The 27585-nt window shown below is 50.9% G+C and overlaps 3 protein-coding genes across 7 annotated transcripts; 2 read left to right on the top strand and 1 right to left on the bottom strand.

Moving 5' to 3' along the window:
* The first annotated feature begins 3241 nt into the window (after positions 1 to 3241).
* LOC100383143 (uncharacterized) lies at positions 3242 to 7025 on the top strand. The gene is made up of 3 exons (NM_001175809.1): positions 3242 to 4395; positions 5274 to 5960; positions 6083 to 7025. The coding sequence occupies exons 1-3, from the start codon at positions 3343 to 3345 to the stop codon at positions 6668 to 6670; spliced, it is 2328 nt and encodes a 775-aa protein (NP_001169280.1). The 5' UTR covers positions 3242 to 3342; the 3' UTR covers positions 6671 to 7025.
* A 250-nt stretch (positions 7026 to 7275) lies between these two features.
* On the top strand, positions 7276 to 8715 carry LOC100286256 (uncharacterized). The gene is made up of 2 exons (NM_001401776.1): positions 7276 to 7363; positions 7526 to 8715. The coding sequence occupies exon 2, from the start codon at positions 7544 to 7546 to the stop codon at positions 8546 to 8548; it is 1005 nt and encodes a 334-aa protein (NP_001388705.1). The 5' UTR covers positions 7276 to 7363; positions 7526 to 7543; the 3' UTR covers positions 8549 to 8715.
* Positions 8716 to 13730: 5015 nt separating this feature from the next.
* Positions 13731 to 18059, bottom strand: LOC100193686 (uncharacterized). 5 transcript variants are annotated; one of them, XM_020551298.2, is made up of 12 exons: positions 17895 to 18044; positions 17250 to 17486; positions 16656 to 16722; positions 16433 to 16552; positions 15890 to 16021; positions 15637 to 15762; positions 15060 to 15496; positions 14863 to 14962; positions 14728 to 14787; positions 14543 to 14629; positions 14305 to 14427; positions 13755 to 14215 (listed from the first exon to the last, which is right to left on the bottom strand). In XM_020551298.2, the coding sequence occupies exons 2-12, from the start codon at positions 17378 to 17380 to the stop codon at positions 13916 to 13918; spliced, it is 1683 nt and encodes a 560-aa protein (XP_020406887.1). In that variant the 5' UTR covers positions 17381 to 17486; positions 17895 to 18044; the 3' UTR covers positions 13755 to 13915. The 5 variants fall into 5 exon arrangements, with proteins under 5 accessions (NP_001132250.1, XP_020406887.1, XP_020406886.1 ...); XM_020551297.2 differs by lacking the exon at positions 17895 to 18044 and adding an exon at positions 17603 to 17849; XM_035966672.1 differs by lacking the exon at positions 17895 to 18044 and adding an exon at positions 17603 to 17849 and having other exon boundaries at positions 15060 to 15487.
* Positions 18060 to 27585: the final 9526 nt, after the last annotated feature.

Here is a 27585-nt window from a genome sequence, read left to right as displayed (position 1 = left end):
GACACTTAGACAAGTATATTAGTACACAAAATCAATGTACTAAGACTTAGAAACATACCTTTGCTCTAGATTTGCACTTTGTTCATCCATGGGCATTGATTCACATTTAAGCACTTGTGTTGGCACTTAATCACCAAAATACTTAGAAATGGCCCAAGGGCACATTTCCCTTTCAGTTGTCGACATAGAAGCCATGTTGTCCCATGTCTGTCAAATGGCCTATCCCAACAAATGCACCTCTCCCTTTGCAGCCATCAGTACTTCCTCAACACGGCTAGTGTAGCCGTAGATTTCTAACACTACCAAAACCAGGTACTTCAAGATAGCAGTACCGAGAAGGAGGAATTGTGCCTTCGTGCCAAAGGCTTGAAAACTTTAGGGATTATTTGGAAGCAAGAGTATTAGAGGAGATTGAGGGGGCTAGTATCTCTTACTATTCAATTTTCGAGGGGAGGACTGCCCTCCATCGACTAAAGCTCTTAGGCTTTGTTTGGGTACTCTAGTATTCATCCCAACCCAACTCATAGGCCTTAAGGAAAATTTCCCAGGTATCGCTCAATTTCCGTTTGTATATATATAAAGTCGTTGATGTTCCAGTATCTGAATTTCATTTTTGCTCCAGTAGGGTGTGTTTGATTGAGAAGTGGAGAAGAATGAAGTGGCTCCATTCCTATTTTTTGGATGTTTGGTTTCCAACAAAAGAGGAGCGGAACGGCTCCTGAAGTCTCAATTTGAAAATTTACCATAAATAGTTGGAATGCTCCCGCTCCACAAAAACGACAGAATGCGAGTGCTCTCCTCCATCTCCTACCCTCTACACTCATATGACTCTCCAACCAGACAGAGGATGGAGCGGTTCCGCTCTATCTTATTCTTCAACCAAACAAAAAATGGAGCGGTTTTATTTTATTTGCCAAACGCGGAATAGAATGGCTCTATTGGAGCCGCTCCATTCTAATTGACTCTCCAACCAAACGCACCCTAGCGGGGTCAAGCTCAACCCTGACGAGAGAAGAACGTCACAAGTGAAGAATATAGACAACATGGAGGACAATGGTGGCAGCTCCAACGACTGAAGCTCTTAGGGTGCGTTTGGTTGCAATGATGGGACATGACAAAATGGGATAATCCTAAAGATAAGGTTGTTTTCCCAGTTGTCCCTCGAAATTAGAGAGACAAAAGGGGACGCCAGGAACGTCCCTGTCCTAGCTATTCCTAGGCGTTCCGCAACCAAACGCACCCTTAGACGTTGTTTGGATACTCTAGTATTCACCACAATCCAACTCAACATATGTGGATTTTAGTGAATACTAGAGTATCCAAACAAGTATCACTCAATTTACGTTTGTATATCTATAAAGTCGTTGATGTTCCAGTATCTGAATTTCATTCTTGCTCCACTTAGTCCTTGTTCGGTTATTCCTATTCCATGTGGATTGGATGAGATTGAAAAATTTATGAAATATTTTGACTTGTTTGGGATTGAAACTCACTCAATCACATCCGATCCATATGGATTAAGAGCAAAACGAATAAGTCCTTAGCGGGAGGTCAAGCTCAACCCAAGTGAAGAATATAGACAACATTGATGACAATGGTGGCAGCTCCCACTCATCCCCAAAAAGGGAGTATGTAGTGGATTTATTATTATTGTGATTCTTGTAAGATCCTTGGCTATATTATAGTCAGGGCCTCGAACGAAGGTTTCAGAATCTCACAGACTGAAGCTGCACTTCGAATGCGCGCGAGGGTTTTCTCGTTTCTTGCTAGAATTTAGAACCTCCTTGAAATCAATCAGACTCCTGTCATCAGGGGCAGATCTAGGAGAGGGGATGCCGGGGTTGCAGCCCCGGTCGCCCCCCATGACAACTATTTTATGACGTGTCCTAATAATATATACTCCATCTATCTTAAAATAGTAGTCATCATTTTAGTGAATTAGTAGGTTTATATAATTTTTGATTGATGCATGTGTTTTATATATGTGTCTAGATTTATCATCATCCATTTGAATATAGACATAAAAACAAAGAGCTAAAAGGACAACTATTTTGTAACGTGGGAGTATATTATAACATAAATACAGCCTATAAAGGTTAACTAAGATAGACCACAACCTTCTTTGTGATAGTGTCATTCAGCACATGTATTTGACCTCCATCTGTATTAGCAGCACGCTAGGTGGTAGAGCGCATCCACACTGGACCCGTCCATGCTTCAGCGGTGTAAATCCACGCTACCACACAGGACATAGTCATGAGCTAGCGCGCACGGCCAATACACATCTAACAGTTAGCAGCGCGCATGTACCCAACGCAAGGGGCAGGCTGGCGACGTCAGGGGGGACACGGGAGCAATGTCCCCCCTAATGCTCCCCTAATTCTGTAGGACATGTTAGTTTTTAGCTAATTCTAATGTAAATAGTGCAAAAAATGCTTCTAACAGCCTCCTTATTCTAATTTGGTCCCCCTAATTTTGGATCCTGGCTTTGCCCCTGCTGCAAGCAGCACCATGACAGACCTGCTGCAACACGCTAGTCAGGCCTGCGAGGACGTTGTCGTGACACTCACCCCCAAGATGACCGCTGGTGGCTCCGCCAAACATATTTTAACTTATAGCTCCTCCTTTGATCCAATCTTGGATCCACCACTGTCTGTCATGTAAAGATGGTGCCTTTCTCTGTTTGTGTGGAACACGACCCAGTTCTGGCGGCAGCAGACAGCAGGTGCCTGGCCTCGTGATCCTACACAGGAAGCAAAGAATGAAATCCTTGGCATGTTTCCAAGGCAAACAAGGACGATTCTCCCCCAGTACTGGCTGTAAGGTCTTCTGTGAGGTACAAAATTCCATATACACCCTATTTTAGATGTAGTTATTGATGCATGGAATTATGAATTAGAATCAGCTTTTCTAAATTCTGTTGTTTGGTTATATATTTTATTGTTTGATTGCATATGTAATTGATATTTAAAATGAAAGACTCAATTTTTTTAATATTGGACTATAAGTCTACAGCGGAAAGCTTTATTAGCCTCGCATTTCTTATTGTGTGGAATTATACACGCAATTCCAAACTTCAGCAGTAAAATTAGAATTGCATCACATTCGATAACATGGCCTTGCCACGCAAGCAAGCAGTCCTCATCCGAAGCAGTTAACGTGGTGACAGACTCGGATGCGGGATGCCTCATCATCACTCCATGATCTAATCGAACAACGCACGCACGCAGCGCCGGCGTCGCCCACGGCACATCCATTGCTCAGTCCACTCCGCCGTCCACCTTGAAGTCGTCTTTACTCTTCCCGATCCGTCAGCCACCGATTGGTCGTCAGGAGGCGGCGATGGCGTCCCAGGACGACGGGTGGGGAGGCGGCGAGGACGGCAGCTCGCTCTTCGAGGGCATGGTCCTCTTCGCGCCAGAACCCGCCGCCGCCGAGGACTCGGTCCCTACCCCCGCCCCTGTCCCTGAGCTGACATCCGCCGCTCGCCCCGACGCCGACGCGGCTTCGTCCGCGCCGCCGCCGCTCGACGAGGACCTCTTTTCCGACCTCACCCTCCTCGCTCCGCAGGAGCCGCTCTCGCTCGAGCAGCCGCCCCCACCCCCGCAAGGCGAGGATCGGAGCCACGCGGCGCTTGCTCCCGCGCCGCCAGCAGCCGCTGCGGAGCTCTCCCGGCAGCCGTCCTCCTCATCGCTACGCAAGAAGAAGCGGGCCGTGCGCATCGGGTACGGCCGCTTGCCGCAGCCCGCGCCGCCTTCCCCTCCTGCCTCCGCAGCTGCTGCCGCGATCTCCGCTAGCAGTATTTCCTTCCTGGACGCTTCGCCGCATGCGGCCGTCACTCGCATCCTCGACCAGCTCCCTGATCGGCAAGTCGATGTCTATGCCAACGGCTACGAGGCACACGCGGAGGCGGTGGCCGTGGATACCAGTTCACCGCGTGTAGAGGCGGTGGCAACTGAGGACGATGGTGGTGGGAAAGAGGATGAAGACGCTGCAGTTGTAGCCTTGGGGGTCGAGGAGAGGCTGGCTCTCCTCAGATCCCAAATCTCCAGCAAGCTCGACTCCATCCAGCAGACGGCTGCTGCCGTGGCTGCCAAGAGGAGGCTTTTGGCTGGACGGCGGAGGAAGGTGGCGGAGGAGGCGGCCTCCGTGGCATCCGGGCATAAGGATTTGGAGAGGGAGCTGGAGGAGGCCTGCGAGGCCGAGGACTTTGAGAGGGCAGAGAGGATCAGCGACTCCCTCGCCACGCTCGAGAAGGAGAAGGATCGGCTGTCGACGGCGCTGCGTGGTGCTGAGCTTGACTATGATTCAGTGGATTCGGAGTTGCAGGAGGTGCTTGAGTCTCGCATTGCTGCAGAGGAGGAAGCTGCTGCCCTCATGGAGCAATTTGCGAAGGTACATTAGCTTTGTCAGTATTGTTTTATCTTCGCATAGAACTGTAGCTTTAAATAACCATTGCTCACACATAGGCATCTGAATTTCCACCCTCAAATATGAATTTTTACTAATAATATCTCATGTTTACAGTTTTTACCTTGTAATACAGCCTTGGTCTAAACTTCTCTTTGTTTGAAAAGAACACTTATACACATGATCTTATGAGGGAGGCTTATTTTCAGCACAAGATAGATTGTGTAAATTCTGGAACGTCCTATCATATTATGTGTGCAGTATTGGTCTATTGGATACAATTTTTGTTAATGCTCAAGGAATAGTCACCCACTATGTTTACTGTGTAATTATTGGACAAAAAGTTTCAAACAAAATAATATTTCCAACCTTTTGACTACAGGCTATAAAAGTGAGCTATCCTATGTGATCGGAAAGGATAAAATATTACTCCCTTCGTTTCAAATTAGTATTCACTTTAGCACTTGATTTTTATGTCTATATTTAAATATATGATGATGAATCTAGACACATATGCAAAACACATATATTAATTAATTATTGTATGAATCCACTAAATGCCTAAAACGAATTTTATTTTGCCACAGAGGGAGTACTATTTTACATGGGACTTGTTGCCTAAGTTTCTGAATTAGATCCCTGTGCTGCATCACATAGCTTTGTCCAATATATCTTTCCTTCCTGTTAGTAACTTGCGGGAACCATCTAGTTTCCAAAACCACAGCTAAAAGTTAATGCAAAATAAGATAATCTACAGTACAAGTACAGACTAAATGACAAGCAATTGCTATTTATGGTATATAAATATAATTGCAGTGGCTTCTACTCTTTAATCTGGATTCGTAAAACTGTACCTTTCTTAGGATGCCACTGAACACGCTAATTCAGCGAGCGAGCACGCACAAGAATTATCCTCGAAAGAAATAGAAGAGTGGCAAACTTCATTGGAGTTACTAGAAACAAAGAAGTTAGAAATGGAAGTTGAAACACGGTTGGTTTTAGAAGCACGTTCTGGGTTGGAAGGGTCAATAGAGCATTTGGTTGAAGAAGACAAACTGGAGAAGGATATGCTTAGTAAAAAAGGAGAAATCCTCACTAAGGAGTTAGCTGAGCTTCTAGAGTTGGTGAGGTTGAAAGAAGCAGAGATAGCTGAAAACAATGCCCGGATCCATGAAGTTCAAGAAAGAATCAGTGCAGTGGTCTCCAGATTCCATGGTTCTCAGTCAGATATTGACTTGAAGCTCAGTTCCTTGAAGGAAGACCAAAGTAAAGTGGATCTAGAGACTGAAGCACTTTTGTTGAAGAAGAATGAAATTGATAAGTTCATTACTTTAACAGATCAAAAGGATTCAGAGTTGAGGGACATAATTGGTGCTTGTTCCTCTGAAGCAAAAGCTTGTCGACAATCAGTTGAAATAAGAAGAAAGCTTGCATCATCGATCTTGAAGTCAAGAGAGGATAGAATTGGGTTGCTAAAAATGGAGGAGGAAATTTTGCAAGTCATTCAAATGCAAAGGCAAAAAATTACCGATGCAAGAAGTACTCTTCAGGTACATCAACTCTTCTTTTATTTTATTTTTTCGATATTTATATTATTTAAATACTGTGATTTATGTTTTGTTTTGGATGTAAGCTATTCTAAATATTTTATACTGGATTTTATGTTTTGCAGGAGGTATCTTCAAGGCGAACAAGCATACAGCAAGAAACGGAAGCACTGAAGCAGAAGTTGAGTTTCATTGACAAAAGAGGCCCTGAACTAGAGGCTGAAAAGAAAGTTGCTGCCGCCTCAAGAAACTTTAAGGAAGCAGGAAGGATAGCTGCAGAGGCAAAAGCTCTTAACTCCGAAAAGGACGAGCTGTATGGTAAGTTGGAGAAAGCCGCTACTGATCTAGAGACAATAGAAAAGGATATTGTAGCAACCACGAACAAGATACAGGAATGCGAAGGGCTTATTGAACTCAAAGGAAGAGAGTCAGCGTTGACAAGTTACAGAAGACTACGGTTAGACTGTGCTGCTGCTAGAGCAGAACTGACTGCTGCAGCTGAAACAGATGATAACGAAGAAGCTGAGATACTACGTAAGGAGGCTGAAGCTGCAGAGTCTAAAGCAATGGAACTCAAAACATGCTATGACCTCCAGGTGGTGGATGATGAGTTCGTGTTTCAGCCTGTAGTCCCTATAGCATTCATAACGAATTCAACAGGGCAGCACTTGGCAGAAATTGCGTCTTCACTTGGCCTATCTCCTCAGAAATGAAATCTGGCAGTGGATTTGTACAGTGCCAAGGTCTGTCGGTTGCACTGCGATTCAAGTCCTGCCAGTGCCGTGCCTGCGCGTATTGAGGGGAAGATCTCCTTCCAGGATGTCCTCCTCAAGGACCCCCCTTTATCTCGCAGCATTTGGAAATTGGAATCTACTCCTAAACAGAGTAAAGATCCTAGTGAGGATTTAAGTGTAAAGAATGTAATTCTTTTGTTGTGCCAGTTTTGATTGAATTGCAGTGACATGCCATCATCATCAACCAGTACGTAATCATATTTTTGTTTTGAGAAAAAAAAGGATGTAATCAGAAGAAAATGTCCAGGAATGAAGCTTTTCATGCATTTGCCTCACTCTGTTGGTGACAGCTGCCATTGGAATAAACTGACCAGTAACAGTAACAGAGTAACTTGAACTGTGCCATTAGAAAACTGAACGTCTCTCATGTTTGCAGCTTCAGAGAAGTCTTGAACATTAGGTACTTTAGCAGGAGGAAATGCACCGAGCACAGAGGTAGCCATGGGCCGGCCCATGGGCCATACGGGCCTATTTTGCCTCCTCGTTGTGGGAGTAAGAACGGATGCATGCAACAGATAATCAGCGCTAGCTATCCCCTCATCGTCTTCTCTTATCCTCACTCGCGTAGTCGCCTCCCTCCTCTTCTCTTCCGCGGCCTGGTGCAAGACCAAGGTGAGTGATTACTGTCGGTAATACTTTGTCTACCCTTAGCGCACGTAGCGTGATGCATCTCGCTCCCAATTCTCTGCGGCTAGGGTGTCGTTCATTGGCACTCTAATTCGCGCGCGTGTCCTGTTCGATGGAATCTCAGAAAGAGTTCCGGTCTTTCGACAGAGGGAGGAGGAGGCCACGATGGCCGGCAGCGTCAGCAACGGCAGCGGGAAGAGCCTGGCGCGCTGGCTGCGGGAGAACGGGTTCGACGACGACGCCGTGGCGCGCATGTCCAGGCGGTGCAGGAACCTGCACAGCCTCGACGCCGGCGAGGCCCCGGGCGTGTGGGACTACCTCCTGACCGGCGTCAAGATGGAGCGGCGGAAGCTGCGGCACGTGGTGGCCAAGTGCCCCAAGCTGCTCACCCTGTCCGTGGACGGCAAGCTCGCGCCCACGGTGCAGTGCCTCGCCACGCTGCAGGCCAGGCCCGGGGAGGTGGCGCAGGCCATCGCCAAGTTCCCCCAGATACTGTTCCACAGCGTCGAGGAGAAGCTCTGCCCGCTCCTCGCCTTCTTCCAGACGCTCGGCGTCTCCGAGAGGCAGCTCGCCAAGCTGCTCATGGTCAACCCGCGCCTCATCAGCTACAGCATCGAGGCCAAGTTCTCGCAGACCGTCGGCTTCCTCGCCGGCCTCGGCGTCGACAGGGAAGGCATGATCGGCAAGATCCTCACCAAGGAGCCGTATATCATGGGGTACAGCGTCGACAAGCGGTTGCGCCCCACTGCCGAGTTCCTCAAGTCGGAAGTCGGGTTACAGGGGCCAGATCTCCAGAGGGTGGTCATGACCTTCCCCGATATACTGTCGCGAGACGTGGATAAGATCCTGCGGCCCAATCTGGCGTTCCTACAGAGCCGCGGATTCAGCAGGGATCAGGTCACGGCACTGGTAGCTGGTTACCCTCCTGTTCTCATCAAGAGCATCAAACATTGCCTGGAGCCAAGGATCAAGTTCCTGGTCGAAGAGATGGGGCGGGACATGGGCGAGGTGGTAGGTTACCCCCAGTTCTTTCGCCATGGCCTCAAGAGGAGCCTGGAGTACCGCCACAAGGTGCTTAAGCAGATGAACTCGAGCTGCAGCCTCAGCGAGATGCTAGACTGTAACCACAAGAAGTTTGCCATGAAATTCGGTTTGGTCGCAGCAGTTTAGGTACTCAACTTTTCTCTAGTCCAATCCAAGGTAGTTTGTTTTATTCTCAGGTGAATCTTTCCGTTTGTACCGTCAGGTTGTGTTGTTCTTTTGAACATTTGGGCAATGATAACTAATAATTCAAGGTCCTTTACAAGTATCAACTGGTATCTTTGACACCCTAAGTACATAAAATCTCTATGTTCTGTTTGAGAGCAAACAAAATGCAAAGCATGTGTGTTTTCTTCTCTTGATACCTTAGCAACCAGGTTCCCGGATCGATGTGGTCGAAGAACGGGGACGTGGTATGTCAATGTGGTATGGTACTTAAAAAAACACTACAATGACGTGATTGTTCCCAGAACGAGGAACATGGATAAGTTCCACATCGGTTTGACGGTTTCTAAGGTTGGTGTTAGAATACTCGTTTAGGGTTTGGGGTCTTCCCCGTGTAATGACCATCTCATCCCTCTGTAATGGGCCTGGCCCAGTTTACTCAACCTATTAATACATCACCCAACCCCTAGGGTTAGGGTTTACTATTCCAATATGGTATCAGAGGAAAATTCGGTCTCTGCTCCCAGCCGCCAGCTCCTCCCCTGTTGGTCGCCGCCCCTTCCCCTCCACCTCCGACCAACTCAGGCGCCGCCGCCCCTGCAGGTCGCGTCCTAGCCGCCGCCTCTGTCTTCTCTCTTCTTCCCTCTCTTCTCTGCTTGCCCGCGGAGCCGTGCGCCCCTGAAGCCGCGCTGCCAGCCGACCCCGCGCACTCGGCCAGGCCCCGCGCGACCCCGCCCCGACATCCGCACGCTCCAGCGCCCTGCGCTGCCACCGCACCAGCGCCCTTCCGCGCGCTGCCCGAGCCCACGCGCGCCAGGAAGCCGACGTCGAGCCGCCATCTCGCCCAGGCCGGACCCGAGCGCCTGGGCCCTGCTGCGCCGCGACGCCCGCGCGCCCCGACCGTCGTGCCTAGGTGCCAGCAGAGCCGCCCCAGCCCACGCCGACCGACCGAAGCCCCGACGCGCCAGGAGCTCACCCCGCGCGACAACCGCGCCCTGCCCCTGCGCGTTCGACACCGACACCGCGCCGAGGACCGAGCTCGACACCCGCAGGACCCGACGCGCCCTTCCTGCTCGCGTCCGTCGTCCCCGCGCCGTCCAGGAGCACCCGTCCGGAGGACCCGCGCCCCTGCTGTTCCGCGCTGAGCAGCGCCCCTATTGTCCCGTGCCGAGGACGCCCGACGCCGAGCACCCAGCCACCCCTGCTGTTCCGCGCTCGGCTGTCCAGTCCGCGCCTCCCTGCGCCGGCTGCCCGTGCCCTGGCCCCAGCAGTGCCTCGACCCTCCTGCACCGGTCGCCATGAGCTTTACCTCGCCAGCCGCTCTCGTGGTTGTGCGTGTCCTCCTCCACGACGGCCAGCTCATCCGGGGCATGTTCGTGTCCTTCGATCCAGTCTGGAACCCTATTTTTCAGGACTGCGTCGAGGTCCACCCTCAGGTGGGCCGTCACGTGCCTGGACCGCTTGTCTTCCCACATGTTGCGATCGCCTCCCTAGCGGTTGAACCCGTGTCATCTCCCTCCCTTCCTAGTGCCTCTGTCGGGGCACCTTCTTTGGCCCTCTCCGCTCACACCGTACCTTCGCCACTTCTACCTCCCCGAACCACCACCGATTGGGTGGTTGACTCCGGGGCATCCTTCCACACTACCCCCACCACTAATTCGTTACTCCACTCCCATCCACCCCACCCCTCACATCCTACCTCCATCGTCGTCGGCAACGGTTCCACCCTCCCAGTCACCTCAGTAGGTACATCGGTTCTTCCAGGACCATTCTGCCTTAACGACGTCCTTGTTGCTCCCGGACTGACTCATCCCCTCCTCTCAGTTCGTCGCTTCACTAGTGACAACCAGTGCTCTATGGAGTTCGACCCCTGGGGCCTCACCATACGCCACCTTCCCACACATGCTGTGCTCGCTCGCCGTGACAGCTCCGACCCCCTCTATTCTCTTCACTTGCCCTCCACTCCCCACACCAGAGTAGCCTCTTCTCCTGTACTTACTACTACCACCACATCACATGCTCTTGCTACTACCACCACCTCCTCCGCCATTTGGCACCGTCGCCTCGGGCACCCTGGACCTGACGTCATGTCCCAGCTTTCCGGCCACTCTGACATATCATATACTCGGGGCTCTTCTAAGCGCCTCTGTCATGTTTGTCAGCTCGGCCGTCACTCCCGTCTTCCTTTTTCCACTTCCACGTCCAGGGTTGTTCAGGCCTTTGATCTTGTCCACTGTGATCTCTGGACATCTCCTGTCCTTAGCCTCTCCGGCTACAAATACTACCTGGTCATTCTGGATGACTACTCCCATTTCCTATGGACTTTCCCCCTTCGGCTGAAGTCCGACACATTTACCACCCTCACTCACTTCTTCGCCTGGGTATCCACCCAGTTCGGTGCCCAGTCCGTGCCCTGCAGTGCGACGATGGCCGCGAGTTCGACAACAACGCCTCCCGCTCTTTCTTCCTCACTCACGGCGTCCAGTTGCGTCTCTCGTGTCCCTACACCTCTGCTCAGAACGGCCGGGCCGAGCGCATGATTCGCACCACCACCAACATGATCCGCTGCCTTCTCTTTCAGGCGTCTCTCCCTGCCACCTACTGGGCAGAGGCCCTTCATACCGCCACGCATCTCTTCAATCGTCTTCCCTCGAAGGAAGTGAGCCACCGTACACCTCACTTCGCCCTGTACGGCACAACCCCTTCCTACGACCACCTGCGCGTGTTCGGCTGTGCCTGCTACCCTAACATTTCCGCTACCACCCCTAACAAGCTTTCTCCTCGCTCCACTCGCTGCCTCTTCCTCGGCTACTCCTCTGACCACAAGGGGTATCGGTGCCTGGACCTCACCTCCCACCGCATCATCATCTCTCGTCACGTCGTCTTCGATGAAGATGTGTTTCCCCTTGCAGGCTCCACCCCACCCACCGATCTTGACTCCCTCCTCGAGTGCGACCCGGTTCCCCCCCACCCCCGGCGCCCAGTCTTGCGTCGTTACCTGCTCCTCGTGCAGCCACGACGCCACAGCTCGCGTCCATTTCCGCGCCACGCGCGGCCCCGTCGACCCCGCCTACGCTACGCGCGTCCACGTCGATCATGCCTGCGCCACGCGCGGCCCCGTCGACCCTGGCTCGCTTCACCAACCTCACGCTCGTCTACCACCGCCGCGGCCACGCCACTACCTCGGCGCCCCCTGACTCGGGCCCGTCGACGAGCGCGACCCGCTTCGCCGACCCCGCCGTCGTCTATCACCGCCGCGAGCTGGCCACACCCGCCGCTCTTGACGTTCCGGCGGTCCGCTCCGAGCCGTCCGTATACCACCTGGTCGCCATCCATCGCGACCCTGGACACGTCCACCCGATGGTGACTCGGCGCGCCGCTGGCGTTCTTCGCCCCGTCGACCGGCTGATCCTGGCAGCTGATACGTCCAGCACTCCACCCGACGCTTCCCTGGTGCCCTCCTCCGTTCGCACTGCCCTCGCCGACCCACATTGGTGCCATGCTATGGAGGAGGAGTACGCGACCCTCTTGGCCAACCACACCTGGGACCTGGTGCCGTGTCCACCAGGCACCAACGTGGTCATCGGCAAGTGGCTATTTCACCACAAGCTGACCTCGGATGGCTCCCTCGACCGCTACAAGGCCCGTTGGGTCCTTCGGGGCTTCACACAGCGCCCCGGAGTGGACTACGACGAGACCTTCAGCCCCGTCGTCAAGTTCGCCACTGTTCGCGCCGTCCTCTCCCTCGCCCTCTCCCGCGACTGGGCGATCCATCAGCTCGATGTCAAGAATGCCTTCCTCCATGGCACTCTGACGGAGACTGTCTACTGCAGCCAGCCCACCGGCTTCGTCGACGCTGACCGTCCAGATCTGGTCTGCCGGCTGAACCGGTCCCTGTACGGCCTCAAGCAAGCGCCACGGGCCTGGTACAGTCGCTTTGCCTCCTACCTGGCCTCCATCGGCTTCGTTGAGGCCAAGTCGGACACGTCCCTGTTCATCTACCGGCGCGGCGACGACACCGTCTACCTCCTGCTCTACGTCGACGACATTGTGCTCACGGCATCCACCGCCGACCTTCTACACCGCACGATCGTCGCCCTTCAGCGGGAGTTCGCGATGAAAGACCTGGGGCCCCTACACCACTTCCTCGGCATCACCGCCGAGCGCCGGCCTCAGGGTCTCTTCCTCCACCAGCGCCAGTACGCTATCGACATCCTGGAGCGGGCTGGTATGTCTGACTGCAAGCCCTGCTCCACGCCTGTCGACACTCAGGCGAAGCTCTCTGAGGACAACGGGCCTCCGGTCGCCGACGCGACGTCTTACCGGAGCCTGACCGGCGCGCTCCAGTACCTCACCTTCTCCAGGCCCGACATCGCATACGCCGTCCAGGAGGTGTGCCTGCATATGCACACTCCGTGGGAGCCCCATCTCACCGCTCTCAAGCGGATTCTGCGCTACCTCCGTGGCTCCCTCGACTACGGCCTCCTTCTCCGACCATCCCCGACGTCGGAGCTCGTGGTCTACACCGACGCTGACTGGGCTGGCTGTCCCGACACGTGCCGGTCCACCTCCGGTTACGCCGTGTTCCTGGGCGCCAACCTCGTCTCTTGGGCCGCCAAGCGTCAGCCCGTCGTCTCTCGCTCCAGCGCTGAGGTCGAGTACCGTGCCGTGGCCAACGGCGTGGCAGAGGCCTCCTGCTGCGCCAGCTCCTCCACGAGCTCCACAGTCCCCTCCAGCGCGCCACCCTCGTCTACTGCGACAACGTCAGCGCGGTCTACCTCTCCACCAACCCCGTGCAGCATCAGCGCATGAAGCATGTGGAGATCGACCTGCACTTCGTCCGCAAGCGTGTCACTACCGGTGACGTTCGGGTTCTCAGCGTCCCCACCACGCTGCAGTTCGTCGATATCTTCACCAAGGGGTTACTGTCGAGTGTATTTTTAGACTTTCGATCCAGTCTCAACATCTGTACAGGATAGAGTTGTGACTGCGGGGGGTGTTAGAATACCCGTTTAGAGTTTGGGGTCTTCCCCGTGTAATGACCATCTCACCCCTCTGTAATGGGCCTGGCTCAGTTTACTCAGCCTATTAATACATCACCCAACCCCTAGGGTTAGGGTTTACTATTCCAATAGTTGGTACAACTGAAATCTGCAAATCTGTAGTAGTGTGGTAAAGCACAAAGAGGATTTAAGATAAGCTGTAATTTTCCTCTAAGAAAGAAAGAACTGTCACAATATAGTTTTACATACACACACACACCCCAACAGACGACTGTTCTTAGAATCATGGCTCCTTATTTACAAGCACATAGAGAAGAAAAAAAAGTGCCTACTCAGCCAAACTGCTATGCACAGTGTACCTGAAAGAAGACTTGTAGGGCAACCACTGAACACACTTGTCGATCCTCCTCCTAAGATACTGCCTGATCTCTTTTCGCTGCAGCTCAGGCATGCTCTCGCACACTATGTCAACAAGGTCAGGTAGCTCCAGGGAAGCATCCTTCGCATAGAAGTGGAGAACCTTGGGCAGGAAGATGGTCTGCCTCCGGACCATGACATTTGCTTGGATGAACTCGGCCCTGGCTTGCTCCAGCTGATGGTACAGTTTCTTGGCTGTGTACAGCCTCACCTGCAGAGATCAATTAACATCATCTATAAACCCAAGCAAGGTATATATGGTTGGGAACCTGGAAAATTGGCAAGAGCTGCAGAACCTACAGGTGGGTCTGAAAACGCGCCGGTCGAGAGCGCAAAGTGCGCAATTGGCTCTGCGTACTGAAGCGCATATGGATGTATGGAGCTCCCAGATTTTTTCGTCGGCGTAAATAGTGTCCGAACCCACTGCAAATTTTTCATGCCCATCAGTGTGTTAGTGATTAGATACATACAGAACTGTCTTTCTGTCTGTTTAAAATCTTGGCTGCTGGTTTGGTTCCTAGATAGACAGATACTGTACCAGTGAAGGGCGGTGGGACTGGCATCCTAGAATCGAGTTCTGGATAGTTTGGGAGTTCACTGAATGCCCACCCACATTGTATGCAGCCTAGAACAGAATCGCCCAGCACTGTCAGAGAAACTCATTTCCTGATTCCAGCGTGATTGTTATTTGACTGCTTGCTAAAAAGTATATGGTAAGTATACCTTCAGAATCAAGTCAGTGCTTTTCATCCGTTTTTCCTGTAATCCATAGGCCATGAAAGCCTTCCATATTGCAGAAGGGATGTTAGAAGTCTGAACATTCTTCAAGTCGTCAGGTGTTAACAGCACTGAACTTACATGCATAACCAAGGCATTGTGGATGTTGACCCAGAAACAGAGCTGCTCTTCATGTGCCATCTTTCTAGGATCAATCTTCTCCAGCCGTTTGATCAGCGATCTACTGGGTCACAAAATACCACCTGTAATTTAATCAAACATTTTCCTATTCCCATGGTTCTAATCCTCTTTTTTTTTTTTTTTGCATGGTTGCTTACCTGATAGTGTCCAGCATTTTGCAGGCATACTCAAACTTCTCCTCGTCTACATGTATCCCTGGGAAAACCATCACCCCACTGTACCGCCCACTGCTCCCGCCGGACGAAGCGTACGCGTCCGGGGTCGCAGTCGCGTCGGCGTTGTAGTAGCACCGAGGGCTCCAGCCACGGACGGGGTGCTGCTTCTTGAGGGAGAAGGAGCTCGACGCGGACGAGACCGAGAGAGAAGGCGTGAACGGCGGCGTCTCGGACCTCGCCTCCTCCTCCTCCTGCGACAGCGGCCTGCTCGCGAGCTTGCAGTAGACGGCGGAGACGCACCGCAGTATGTCCTCCGAGAGCTTGCACGAGATCTTAGGCACGTACTCAGCGATCGAGGCGCTCAGGAAGTTGGCCAGGCTGGACCGCCCTGAGGAGCACCTGGAGAGCTCCTGCGCGTGCTTCAGCAGAACACCACCAAGAGCCGTGTGTTAGATCAGATGGTTTCTGTCGTCAACAGTCAACACTCAAGAACCAGCTGGTAGTAGAAACAGAGCCAAAGGTGGAAGGATTGGTCGGAGAGAAGAGACGCTGCTCATACTACGCGTTTAGAATCGGAGAGCGTTGGTAGGCTGTAGGACGCAGACTCCTTGATGCTCCTCAGGCGAAGGGCGCCTTCGTCGTCAGCAGCAGTAGCCCTTCTGCTGCTGCGCTCATGGCGCGGTTCCTGCTCCACATATGATTGGGTCATAACGTAACTGTTTTGTCCGTTTCCTTTAGAGTGCGGCATGACTGACCTCCGGACATTGATGTGCTCCCGTTTGCAGAGGTGACGGGTGGTTGTGGTTGCGTACCTGAGCAGACGCGCGAGGGGAGACGCCGAGGTACTGGTCGAACGCGGCTCTGTACAGGGACAGCAGGTGCAGCTCCTTGCGGACGACTTGCTCCTCCAGGACGGCTATCTCCCAGGCCAGGTCCGCGGCAGACTGCGCTCGAAGCAAGATCAGTAGCCATCGAATGAAAGGCATGATCCATACATTACAAGTTTACAACTAGTCAACTATTCTCTTTCTCTCTGTCTGTCTTGCTAAATCATGTTCAAAATTTGGAATTCGGATACAGTTCCCTGACAACAGCACGTACGTACTGGCAGTACGTCATTAAGAAGGAAAAGAAGAAGAGAAGCATAATCATCACTCATGGCTTTTACTCACTTCTCCCTAGATATGACAAAGCATCATTGTGCTGGCACAAGAGATGGATAACAGCCAGGAATGTGATTGGTAATAAAGCATGGACGGAAGTCGGAAGACCTGCACTCTAATAACAGCTTTTGGAAAGAAAGAAAAAACAGCTAGGCCCTGGCCCTCCAAGATCATGAGCCAGCTAACACTAACCTTCGAACCGCTTCTTTCAGCTCTCTCTGTGGCTGCGGCGACGCGATGCTCGGGAAACTGGTCAGGGAGGTCGAGCGAACGCCTTGTGTCGTCGAGCACCTCACTGCGACTGATGGCCGCCTGCGCAACCATGCATGGAAATAAAAGGCGTGGAAGACGCGAGCTTTCAGTATGTCAGTTTGACGAACATGAGCAAGAACCGAAGGCGGGTTAGGTTACCCACAGGTATGTGACCGGCGGAGAGTCGCGGCGACACGTCGGGAGCATTTACGTACGACGCGCTCGTTGTTCTGGAAAAAAAAAACACAATGACTGGTTGAGGTCAGAAGGACACCACCGAGCCAACAAGAGGATCGGTGCGTGGTTTAAAGCTACTGACGACTGGATAACTATGATCTTTCTTTCTTTATTTTTTTTTCCAGTAGAATGGCGCCAGAAACATGGTAGCAACTAGCAAGCAGATGACACGGAGCTGGAAAAATGGCTCTGGAAGTGCAGCTGAAGTGTCTGTCTTGCTATTCAGTATTCACCGACAGAAAAGGGATCGAACAGCGGTAGCTGGAAAAAAAAAACAGCTCTGGAAGTACAGCAGAAGCCTAGAACACAAAGTTTCAGCGTTGCTGAGCGGTCCATATCAACTGAAGCGAAGTGAAGTGATCGACAAAGACAGGGCACAGAGAATTGCAGTGTATATAATAATATAAGGAACATACGGTCAGTTTCGCTGGAAAAAAGAAAGAAAGAAAGAAAGAAACAAGGAATAAGTGAATAACTAAAAAAAGCCAGAATGGGTGCTTCATGCTTGATGCTAACTAACCTTCTGGAGTGTCGGTGTTGCAGGCAGGAAGAAGACGAGTGAGCCCCGTTCGGTCTTCTTCCGGCGTCTCTTCCCTTGACCTTGAGCACCGCCGCCGCCGCCGCCTCTGGTCGTCCGCCGGCACTCTCCATGGCGGATGGATGCTGCGCGTGCTTCGGTCACCAAGAAGCGCCAAAGCCGAGCTTCAGCTGTGTGTCATGCGATCTTGCTGCCTGGAATGATGACGAGCGCTACCAACTGAAGGAGGAGGAGGAGGAGGAGGAACAGAATATGGCTCTCAAAGGTCAGCGAAAGCGATGAGCATGGGAGCTAGCCGCGCTAATGGAGCTCGCGGCGGAACACGCGTATAGTACCAGGGGAGGGGAGGCCGTGATGAGAGGCGGGGTGGGATTTGTGGAGGATTATATTGGCCCACGCACGAGCGAGCTCGAGCTGAGGCCAGAGGAAATCATTAGGAAAGCTAATAAAGAGAGGGAGGGGCCGGGAGGACGAAATGAAACCCTGCAGGAAGATACGCGCAGGCCCAGGGCTTCGCGCGCTCGAACGCTCGTCAGGGGAAAAAAGATTAAGAAAAGGAGACGGGCATAAAAGAAAGAAAGAAAGAAGGAAAGGAAGGGAGAAATTGTTAAAGAGGAGCGCAGGCACCTCCGCCATCATCACGATGTAGTCCAGGCTCCAGCAGGCAGAGCTCAGTCCGAACAGTAATGGCGAGGCGAGCAGAGAGAAAGGGTTAGCCGTTAGCGAATAGTAGCTAGCGGGGAGGGATGGCGGCTGGGAGACGGCGACGCGTAGCGGGTGGGTCTCAGTGATGGCGCGCGTCCTGCTGCTGCGTGCATGCTTGCTTTTGCTGCAGGGTGTCATTAGGTACGGTGGCTGCAGCCGATTATTAGGATTAGGTAGCGAGTTGCTTGCTCTGCCGGTGTCCGGTGGGTGCAGCCGATTATTATCGTGATGCATGCATGCATGCAAATCGCAAGGCAAACCACCGCGCAACCACCGTGCCGTCTCTGTTGCGGACCGACGTATACTTGTTCCAGTTCCAGACCTACGTGAGTGGATCCGTTGCGATTCTGCAGCGGCGGTTTGGTTTGGTGTACCCAAAGTGCGTGGTGCGGTTGAGTTGACAGGCGACGACGGACCCTTTTAGGGCCTGTTTGTTTACCCCCATGGATTATATAATCTGGATTATTTTTGGAGGATTATATAATCTGGATTATATAATCTCGGTAGTCCTGTTTGTTTACCCAGATTATTTGAGTTGTTAATAAGATTTTTTTGTATGAGAAAGACAAGAATGCCCTTTATATTTGTACTAGGTTGAAACTCATATATGAAAAAAAAAATCAATTGACATTGGCAAATATTGCATTAGCAATATTATCACGGAAGGCATTCATGTCACCTTCTTCATCCCCAAATTGACTAGTACTAGGCGCAAAAACGATTCGGTGGATTATAATGGCAATGGTGGGTAATTTCTAGGAAACTTGAAAGGGTAGTGGGGAAGTGGGAAAAAAATAATCTGAAATAAGCACCTCCTCACTTGCTTATGGATTATCATAATCCAAGGGGTTAGATTATATAATCTAGTCAAATAAGCTGGACTGTTTGTTTGCCTCTTAAGATTATTTAATCCAAATTATATAATCTCGGGGGTAAACAAACAGGCCCTTAGTCCCCGACATATCAACTAGTACAAATAGCCTGTGTAGTAGAGATGGTTCAGAACCCTTTTACAGGCGTTTTCAGATCCAGCTATCTATGTACCTATGGAAATGGTTCGAATGGTTAATTGAGAACTGTTACTGAAAAATCGATTTCATCGATGTAAAACATTGACGCATCGTACGTAATTAGTTATTTATTTTTCGTGAGAACTGAGTCATGGAAACTGGGATAGATGATGCGATGAACACAGCAGGGTACGGTGTGGAATGATTGAACAATGCAAGCGAGAGGTCGGTCTGTCGGGATGGCACTGACGACAGGGTCACAGGGATGGGATGGATTGGACTTGGAGGGAGCGAGGGACGCCGGGCGCGGGGCGCGGGCCAGGGGAGCCGACGCCGACGCCGAGAGACGGGGGAGGGACGCCGGAGATCAGGGGCTAGTTAGAGGTAGGCACGCGGCACGGGATAGGGTGAAAAGGCAGCCCAAAGCCAGCCAAACGCTGGGCGTGGCAATGGCATCAGGCGGCAGACTGGCGGAGGAGAGGCTGGGCGCCTTCCATATGGACCGTGGGCGCCGCGCGCCGGCCGCAGGCGGGAGCGAGAAGAGAAAGCCCACTGCCCACCTCGTAGCGGCGCTGCGCCTGGCCACCTGCACCTGCACTGCACCAGGTAGCACCTGTACTCTGCACGGCGATAAAAACGCCGTCTTTTTACACACACACACACACCCGCCAGGCAGGCCCGCGGATAGTCGTCCGTGCGGTCGGAGCGGAGGGCCAGGGCTAGGAGGCCTGGACACACCACCCGCGCAGGACCTGCCGACGCGGGGTTGGTGTTGTCATGTGAGCCGACGCTGGAGCTGCCCGCGTGCAGCAACGACCACTTTTACGTTGGACTTGGACCAGGCAGCGTCCGGCGCCGGGCTCCACCGTAGCCCACGAACTGCATGCGGCGGCGGCGCTGACCACCAACCAAGCCGCCGCTGCTTCCACAACAGTGTTACAGCCAGCCATGCGTATATATGCCCGTACGTGCATGCAATGCACGCGGTAGTAGACTAGTAGCGGCGCCACATGTGTACCGTCGTTGGATACCCGTACGTACGCATACGATGGGCCGGCACGTACAACACAACACATCCCTTGTATGAAGAATCGAAGGAAAAAGAAGCTAAGCTAGCTATTGGTGTCGCCGTGTCGCCGTACGTCGTGGAGTCACGGGACCGGATCGGACCGGCCGGTGGCACCAACAAACGCCGAGACGGGCCACGTCGTACGTACGCGCACAAACCAGGACGCCGGACCAACGCCGCCTGGCCTGCGCTGCGCCCTCCGAGTTTATTGGATCTTCGGTATCTCGAACCAAGGGCTTCGTAAAATTATTATCCTCAACCTTGTAATTGGATTTGTGGTATTATAACTGCCGTTTGTTTGCAAATTTGATATCGTGCAGAGGTTTACTCGCTGCCGAGTGTCATCAACCGAAAACTAAAGTACAGGGTGGCCGTTTTGTTTCGTTGAAGAACTGCTCTTCGTTACTCATAACAGATCAAACTCGGGACTCCCCATTCTTCTTCGTTCGGCTTCTTCCCACGCTCGGCTGCAGCTGAGCTCGTCGGCAATGGAGCCGCCGCCAGTCCCGGCGCTGGTCCTCGCAATCGACGAGTTCGCGGCCAACATCGAAGGTGCGTGCCAGCCAGAGGAGTCCGTAGAGAGGGAGTCTCCCCAGCGTCGTCCGGTGTTTGCTGCTGTCCCTTCACTGGCCGATGTTTGCATGTTCCTCAATCCGCCGTCGATGGGCAGGCGAGAGCGGCGAGGAGGACGCCGAGGAGAGCGAGGACAGCCGCGTGCCTACCAGCAGCGCCATGGCGCGCGCGGTAGAGTCTAGTCCTGTCCAGCGACTCCTCCGCAGTGCCCAAGTCGTCCCCGCCCTCGGGGACCGGGCTCGGGTCCTCGGACGTCGACGACGGCGGCAGCCTGGCGACGATGAAGAAGCCGTTGGACACCTCCTCCGCCAGTTCGGTGTCCTCGTCGGAGCTGGTGGTGTCGTCGAAGGCTCGCTGACATCCTCCTCCGTGGATGAGAGCTGCGTCGCGATCCGCGGGACGACGAGCACCCTGGTGCGTGCGTGCAGCGGTGTGGAGGCGACCGCGACCGAGAGCAGCGAGGAGGACGCCGTCGTCCTGTTCATCTTCCTAATCACATTCAAATCGTCCCAGAACAGCTAAACTCGTCTACGGTACCAAACGAACGAACGAGCTGCTGTTATAATACTACAGTTGCAATTGACACATTCGGGTGACTATATTTATGAAGCCGAGTATTCGGGATACCAGGCATCCAAAAAGCTCGCGCCCTCCTGGGCTCCTGGCGGCAGTCGTCCATGTCCATCCATCACTTTTTCCTTCCTTCCTTCGCCGTGCATCATGGTGGTTAATTAGGAGCTAGCTAGCTAGCTAGACAGCCAGAAACAACATACATATTCATATTCTGGACGCCGACGTGGTCGACTAATTAACTACTGCTAATGATGATACATGGATTGCTGTGTGTCCATATATATGGACGACGGATCAACACGTACGGCCATACATATGAGGCTAAGCCAGTAGTGTTTGGTTGGAAATTTGGAATACGATGAGATGGATGGGGGGCGAGGGGTGACAATAGGCTATAAATTTTATAATATAAGATTTAAGGAACAGACTATATTTCTATTTATTTGTTAAACTAAAATTTATTTAGTGCTCTATCATTTTGTGGATAAGTATTTATAGAGTAACTCTATTTCGACTGGCTCCGAAATCAAACACTACCAAGGAAACAAATGTATATGAATACCAATTATTCAAGGCAGTTACGCTGTTGCTGCATATATGTACAGGAGTCGAAATAAAGGTCAAATTAAACCTGAACCGACGATCTATTAGGTTCCGATGCTGACGGTACGCTAGCTGCGTGATGGTGAGACGGCATCATAGCATTTTTTTAGCGAGGGTGCTAGCTGTTTCGTCTCTGTATTCGTTCAAACATCATGCTTTAGTCGGTGTGGACACGTACGGGACCGTTCCTAGAGTTCTTCTTGTTTATTTTTGTTGAAACGACATCATTTATGTGCGCATGCACGCACGTGTGTGTGGTACACAGCAGCCACGTCTGCTACGCCCTGATTAATTATGGCCGTGCCATCATGACGACGGAGTTCAAATTAAAGACACGTACTCTTGTATATTATAATATTAATAAAAGCATCGTCATCTATCGACCACCATCATGAGAAATTAAAAGGCCGGGTAGCTAAGGCATGCAAAAGGCTAGCATAGCAGCACGGAGATAGCTAGGCCAGCAGCTAATCAGTGTGCACCTGTGGCTCATCAGTGTGCCGCATGGGAGGAGCAGGGCCAAGTGCTGCCGACTGCCCACGCCGACCAAGCATGCAAACGGCCTGTCGGTGGCCGGCCCGCGTCGATCGGCCCTCCTGGAGGCCCAACTGCCAGGCTCGCGGAACCGAGTCTCCGGGCTGGCATCGGAGATCAGTAGCGCCGTGGAAGAGCCCAGTAGCACATGCAAGCGCTTCGCGGGCTCGCAGTAATGATGTACTGGCCATTTTGAGCTGCGTGTCCCTGTTGTTCTTTTCCTACACCGGAGGAGCAGATACGCGTTAAGAAACCCTTACGTGGGTTAATCTTTTTCTATTCTTTCTTTCTATATATTAAGCGCCGGAGCAATCCTGCCACCACATTGAGCCACGTCATCGTCTCATTGTCCAGCCATCCAATGGTATGCCAACGGTAATCAAATGCAGTGTGTTGTGTGACTGGCTACGGTGTAATCACACCAAGGATCTTGTGACGATGAGCACCGCTCCCAGTACTCTCTCTCACGAAGTTCTCATGTTACATAGATCAATGGTAGCAAACGGAAATGAAAAGCCTCTCGACACTCTCCAAGTCTGGACGCAGCCGGCCAAGCTGTTCTCTTCCAGCCAACTCTATCCTCGCCTAACCCTAACGAAGCTGGCGAAGGGACTAGGACTAAATACACTCCCCTACTGAGTCCAGTACGACCCATACACCGCTCTGTTGGGCTTGTATTGTCGTTTGGTCCTTTTCGGTTCTGGGCTCCCAACAGGTCTTGTGACATTCTCTCCCCCCTTTTGACGTGGCTTGACCCCAAGTCGGAGCATTGGGGAATTAATGCTTGATGGCGTCTTCATCTTCCCAAGTGGCCAGATCAGCCGGCCAGGAGGACCACTTGATGAGGAGTTGAGAAACTTGATTGCCCGCACGATGAAGCACCCTACTTTGCAACACAGATTCTGGATACTGTAAGGCGTCTGAAAACAAAGGAAGATCAGAGCATGCCTTTTCTTGGGGACCCATAGCCTTCTTCGGCGAAGAAACATGAAAAACGAGATGGGTGTGAGAAGAAGCTGGTAGGTCAAGCTTATAGGCGATAGACCCCCACCTTGGCAATCACTAGATATGGACCAAAGAACTTGAAGGCAAGTTTGTGGTTAGCTCTTCTGATAAGAGAGGACTACACATAAGGTTGGAGTTTCAGGTACACTATATCACCCACTTCGAAAAAACGCTCAGTCCTATGTTTGTCTGCTTGACGTTTCTGGCGTTGTTGTGCCTGATGGAGCTGTTGTTGCACAAGTTGAACCATTACTTTATGTTCCTGAAGCCACGACTGCAAGGAGGGAACCATACAAGTATCACGCAAGTCCATTCCTAACTGGTGAGGAGTATGACCATATAGAGTTTCGAAAGGAGTGAGTTGAAGGGAGGAGTGATAAATTGTATTGTACCAATATTCTGCCAGAGCAATCCACTACTTCCATTTGGTGGGGCAAGCATGAACAAAACATCGAAGATAAATCTCAAGACATTGGTTGACCTGTTCTGTCTGGCCGTCCGTTTAGGGGTGATAGGCTGTTGACATGCGAAGCTCTACACAAATCAACCGGAAGAGTTCCTTCCAAAGAGCACTCGTAAAAACTTTATCCTTGTTTGAATGATAGCTTGTGGGAAGCCATGCAGCTTAAACACATTTGTTGGAGACTCGTTCTCAAGTGCTATGAATTAAGAACAAGGCAACATAAAATGTTAAATGTCAACGTCCTTCGTCCATGAAACATTATTCCCTTGAGGATAATGGGTCTTGGACGAAGGTTGATGAGAGTTAAATTACGAAGTTTAGATCTTCGTACTAAGATTTCAATAGATATTGCAAGATGACATAAAATAAAAGGTACAAAAGAGATAGACAAGTCATAGACGAATTATATTATATTTTCTTAATATATCCCATCATTGAATACAATAATACCTCTGCCTTGACAAAAGGTTGAATTCCGGAATGTGCGGTTGCAGTTACCAGAATCCGTGAACAGTAAGGGAATATTGTTCACTATTTATAGGCACAGGGCGCAGCCTGTGAGGGATTACAAGTATGCCCCTTATAAAAGTTTACAACATTGACTCAGACCTTTATGGACTAAAAGGTCATTCTATCTTTAATTCGGTTTGTAATACCGAAGCTTCATGAAGAGGGACCTTCGGCCATCTTATACAAACAGCTTCAGCCGAAGGCCGCTTCTTCCTAGAAGACCTTCGGCGACGAAGCACAGGCCCAACAGTAGCCCCTTTCGCGGTGCTAGATCGTTTTTCGTAACGAGCTTGATCCGTGAAAAAAGTCTCTTAAGCTTCGGAGCGTCGAAGGTCTAAAAAACACCTTCCCTGAGCTCGTTGTCGAGAAACGATTCAATTTCTCAGCGTGTAGCGGCCCCACCTTTCAGAGTTACTGTTCGGTCTCTGCGGTCCACCACGCAGCGAGTGCGAGCGGGTGTCCGCCTGGTGTAAAAATCCTGGCGCTTCGCCTTCTTACCTGCAGCACTATATAAACAGACGAGTAGGTGTGAAGTTACCACAGCATTCATTGCTATTTGCACTGTTTTGCTGCCAAAATTTTTAACCGTCGCCGAAGCTTGTCTGTCGGAATTGAACGAAGCTCCTGTTTGAAACCTGCTTCGGAGGAAGAAAGTATTAAAGTTCCACAAGTTCATAATTAAATGGCCAGAGTGCGCTCTACCGCCAGGGTTGAACGTGAGGGGGACGAAATTGAAGCTTCGGAGACTGTCCCCATTTCCGAAGCCATGCAACGATCCGGGCTAGTGACTTCGGAAAAGATTCCTAGTGAAGATGCAGAACAAGCAATCGCTGAAGCAGAGGAAGAAGATATTGAGGAAACTGATCCCGAAGATGATTATCGCATTGCTATGCCAAGCAAACCCAGCCATTTGGACTTCGGGAAATCTACTGTTTCGAAGGCTGATCTGTCCAAGATGGTAAAATCGGGCTTTTTTACTGAAAATCAGAAGAAGCTATTGCGCTTCGGGGGAGAAGAGACTACCCCAAAGCCGGAGAAGGATGAAATTGTTATTTTCAAAAGCTTTCTAAAAGCTGGATTAAGATTCCCCCTACATGGGATTATTGCAGAGGTACTGAAGAGGTTCGGTATTTATTTTCACCAGCTGACCCCTAACGCTATCGTCAGACTTATTGTTTATATCTGGGCACTCCGAAGCCAAGCAGTGGAACCATTTGCGGACAGCTTTTGCCGGGTTCACGAGTTGCATTATCAAACGAAGGCTAGAAAGGATGGATTGCACGACAATTTTGGTTGCTATAACTTCGCCTATCGGAAATCTACAAAGTTTCCTGTAATTAGCTACCGAAGCAAATGGGCAGCAGGCTGGAAATCAGAGTGGTTCTATGTTAAGGTTGATGACGACAAGGAAAAACTTGTGCAAAGTCCACTCGAATTAATCTTCGGAGAAACCCGACCTCGCTGCAATATGACACCCGAAGGTCCAACGCAACAAGCAATGAATGAATTCAGAATTATTGCAGAGCATATCAGCACAAGGGACCTGGTTCAAGAGTTTTTGGCTTTCAAAGTTTTTCCCAGTTTAAAAGAATGGGAAATGCCGAAGCTATAGGGGGAAAAGAAAGAAGGTGAACTTGTACGTTTACCTTACTACTTCAAGTTTAAGAAATACTTTAAAACACCTTGCCAAGAGTGGCTGGAAACGATTGAAGCGATGTGCAATGAAATACTTGGCAATTATTCTAAAAAAGAAGATCAGTTGATGACCGCAGCCTTCGGCACCCGTCCGAAGCGAAGACTAAACCGAGTGCTGGACGCCCTGGGTTTCGAATACCCTGATTACGAAAATCTGAACAAAGGTGCCGGAGGCCAAAAAAGGAAGAGGATAACTGAAGCCTTAAATGAAGATGAAAAAGAACTATCAAAGAAGAAAATTCCGAAGAGGAAGAAAGCATCTTCTCCGAAGCATAAAATATCCGACGAAGAAACCCCCGCATCACCCTCTGTCGCTGACGTTGAGGAAATTCTGAAGGTAATGACTGAATCCTTACCTGCGAAGCTAAGTCCACTGAGGCCCCGACTGACAAAGTTTTTTTAGAAGGACAAGGAGCCCGAAAAATCGAAGAAAGTAATCAAAGCGAAAAGACAAAGAATTATCACTGTGACAGAAGTAATTGACAAGACACCGCCAAGAGCTTCAGCTCAGAAAACACCAGCGGCTGCGGAAGGGACAGATATTGAAATTGTACCTTCGGAGGTCGCAGCTGCCGAAGCTGCCGCAGCTGAAGATTTGAACCTGGAGAGTACAATCGCACACATTGACAAAATACTGCTAGACATGGCTGCAGAAGAAGCTACCACCGCCGCCGAAGAGGCCGCGACCACAGCGTCGGAGAAAGGGAAAGAAATTGCTGATGAAGCTTCAGAGAACGAAGCGTTCATATTCCAGAATTTAGTTGGAGAAAAACTGTCAAAAGCTGAAAGAGAAGAGCTTAGAGAATATGCAAAATCCTGCGGATACAAACCTGGAGCACTCCTCTTCGGAGGCATTGATGACGAAAAATTAGATTGTATTCGAGATCAAACTGGGGCCAAAGTTATCGGTACTCTGTCAAAGAGTATCGGTTTTCCGAAGCTAGAAACAGACATCAGCCGCTACCGACGACAGCATATCGTTGGTAGCTTATTTTATTCCAATTTCAAGGTGAACTATTTTTCCCTTAACTTTTATTGTTTCTAATAACGAGAACATGTCTGACGAAGGTTGTTTCCGTGCAGAGTATGCTATTGAGCAAAGCCTTGAAAATGCAGCAAGATTTTGAAGACAAGAAACACGAAGTTATAATTGAAAATTTGGAAAGCAAAATAAAGGAGCAATAAGATGTTATCGAGAAAAAGAACTTTGAGCTCCAGGCAACCGAAGGTTCATTGGCGGAAGCTGAAGCAAAAATAACAGAACTGAACACGAAGTTTCTCCGCCAGTCTGAACAGTTCGAACGAGAAAAGCAAGATCTTAATGCAAAACTTGAAGCCGAAGCTCAACAAAATTCGGATTTGAGAAAACTATTGACAAGCCTTCATGAAAAATGTCTGGAATTTAGCAACAAATGCATTCATCGATTAAGAAAATTTTTTCACTCAGTTGGAGCCAGCATGAAAAATTCGTCCCCTCAGCTGAAGATTTACCGAAGACCTTCGAACATATTGAAGGTGAGATTGACGAGCTCGACGAAGTCATAGCTGGGCACGGTGACTTCTGTGCCTGGGTGGCTT

This window comes from Zea mays, chromosome 4 (genome assembly GCF_902167145.1).
Source record: "Zea mays cultivar B73 chromosome 4, Zm-B73-REFERENCE-NAM-5.0, whole genome shotgun sequence".
NCBI lineage: Eukaryota > Viridiplantae > Streptophyta > Magnoliopsida > Poales > Poaceae > Zea > Zea mays.
The sequence above is the reverse complement of the archived record's forward strand: the minus strand, read 5'-3'. Positions and strand labels throughout refer to the sequence as shown.

Coding starts and splice junctions, on each gene's coding strand:
- LOC100383143 (NM_001175809.1), top strand. CDS start 3,343: ATGGCGTCCCAGGACGACGGGTGGGGAGGCGGCGAGGACGGCAGCTCG. Junction 4,396..5,273: donor TCATGGAGCAATTTGCGAAG/GTACATTAGCTT, acceptor TACCTTTCTTAG/GATGCCACTGAACACGCTAA. Junction 5,961..6,082: donor ATGCAAGAAGTACTCTTCAG/GTACATCAACTC, acceptor TATGTTTTGCAG/GAGGTATCTTCAAGGCGAAC.
- LOC100286256 (NM_001401776.1), top strand. CDS start 7,544: ATGGCCGGCAGCGTCAGCAACGGCAGCGGGAAGAGCCTGGCGCGCTGG.
- LOC100193686 (XM_008678361.4), bottom strand. CDS start 17,380: ATGGAGAGTGCCGGCGGACGACCAGAGGCGGCGGCGGCGGCGGTGCTC. Junction 15,763..15,889: donor CCCCTCGCGCGTCTGCTCAG/GTACGCAACCAC, acceptor TATGTGGAGCAG/GAACCGCGCCATGAGCGCAG. Junction 14,963..15,059: donor AAAATGCTGGACACTATCAG/GTAAGCAACCAT, acceptor GTGACCCAGTAG/ATCGCTGATCAAACGGCTGG.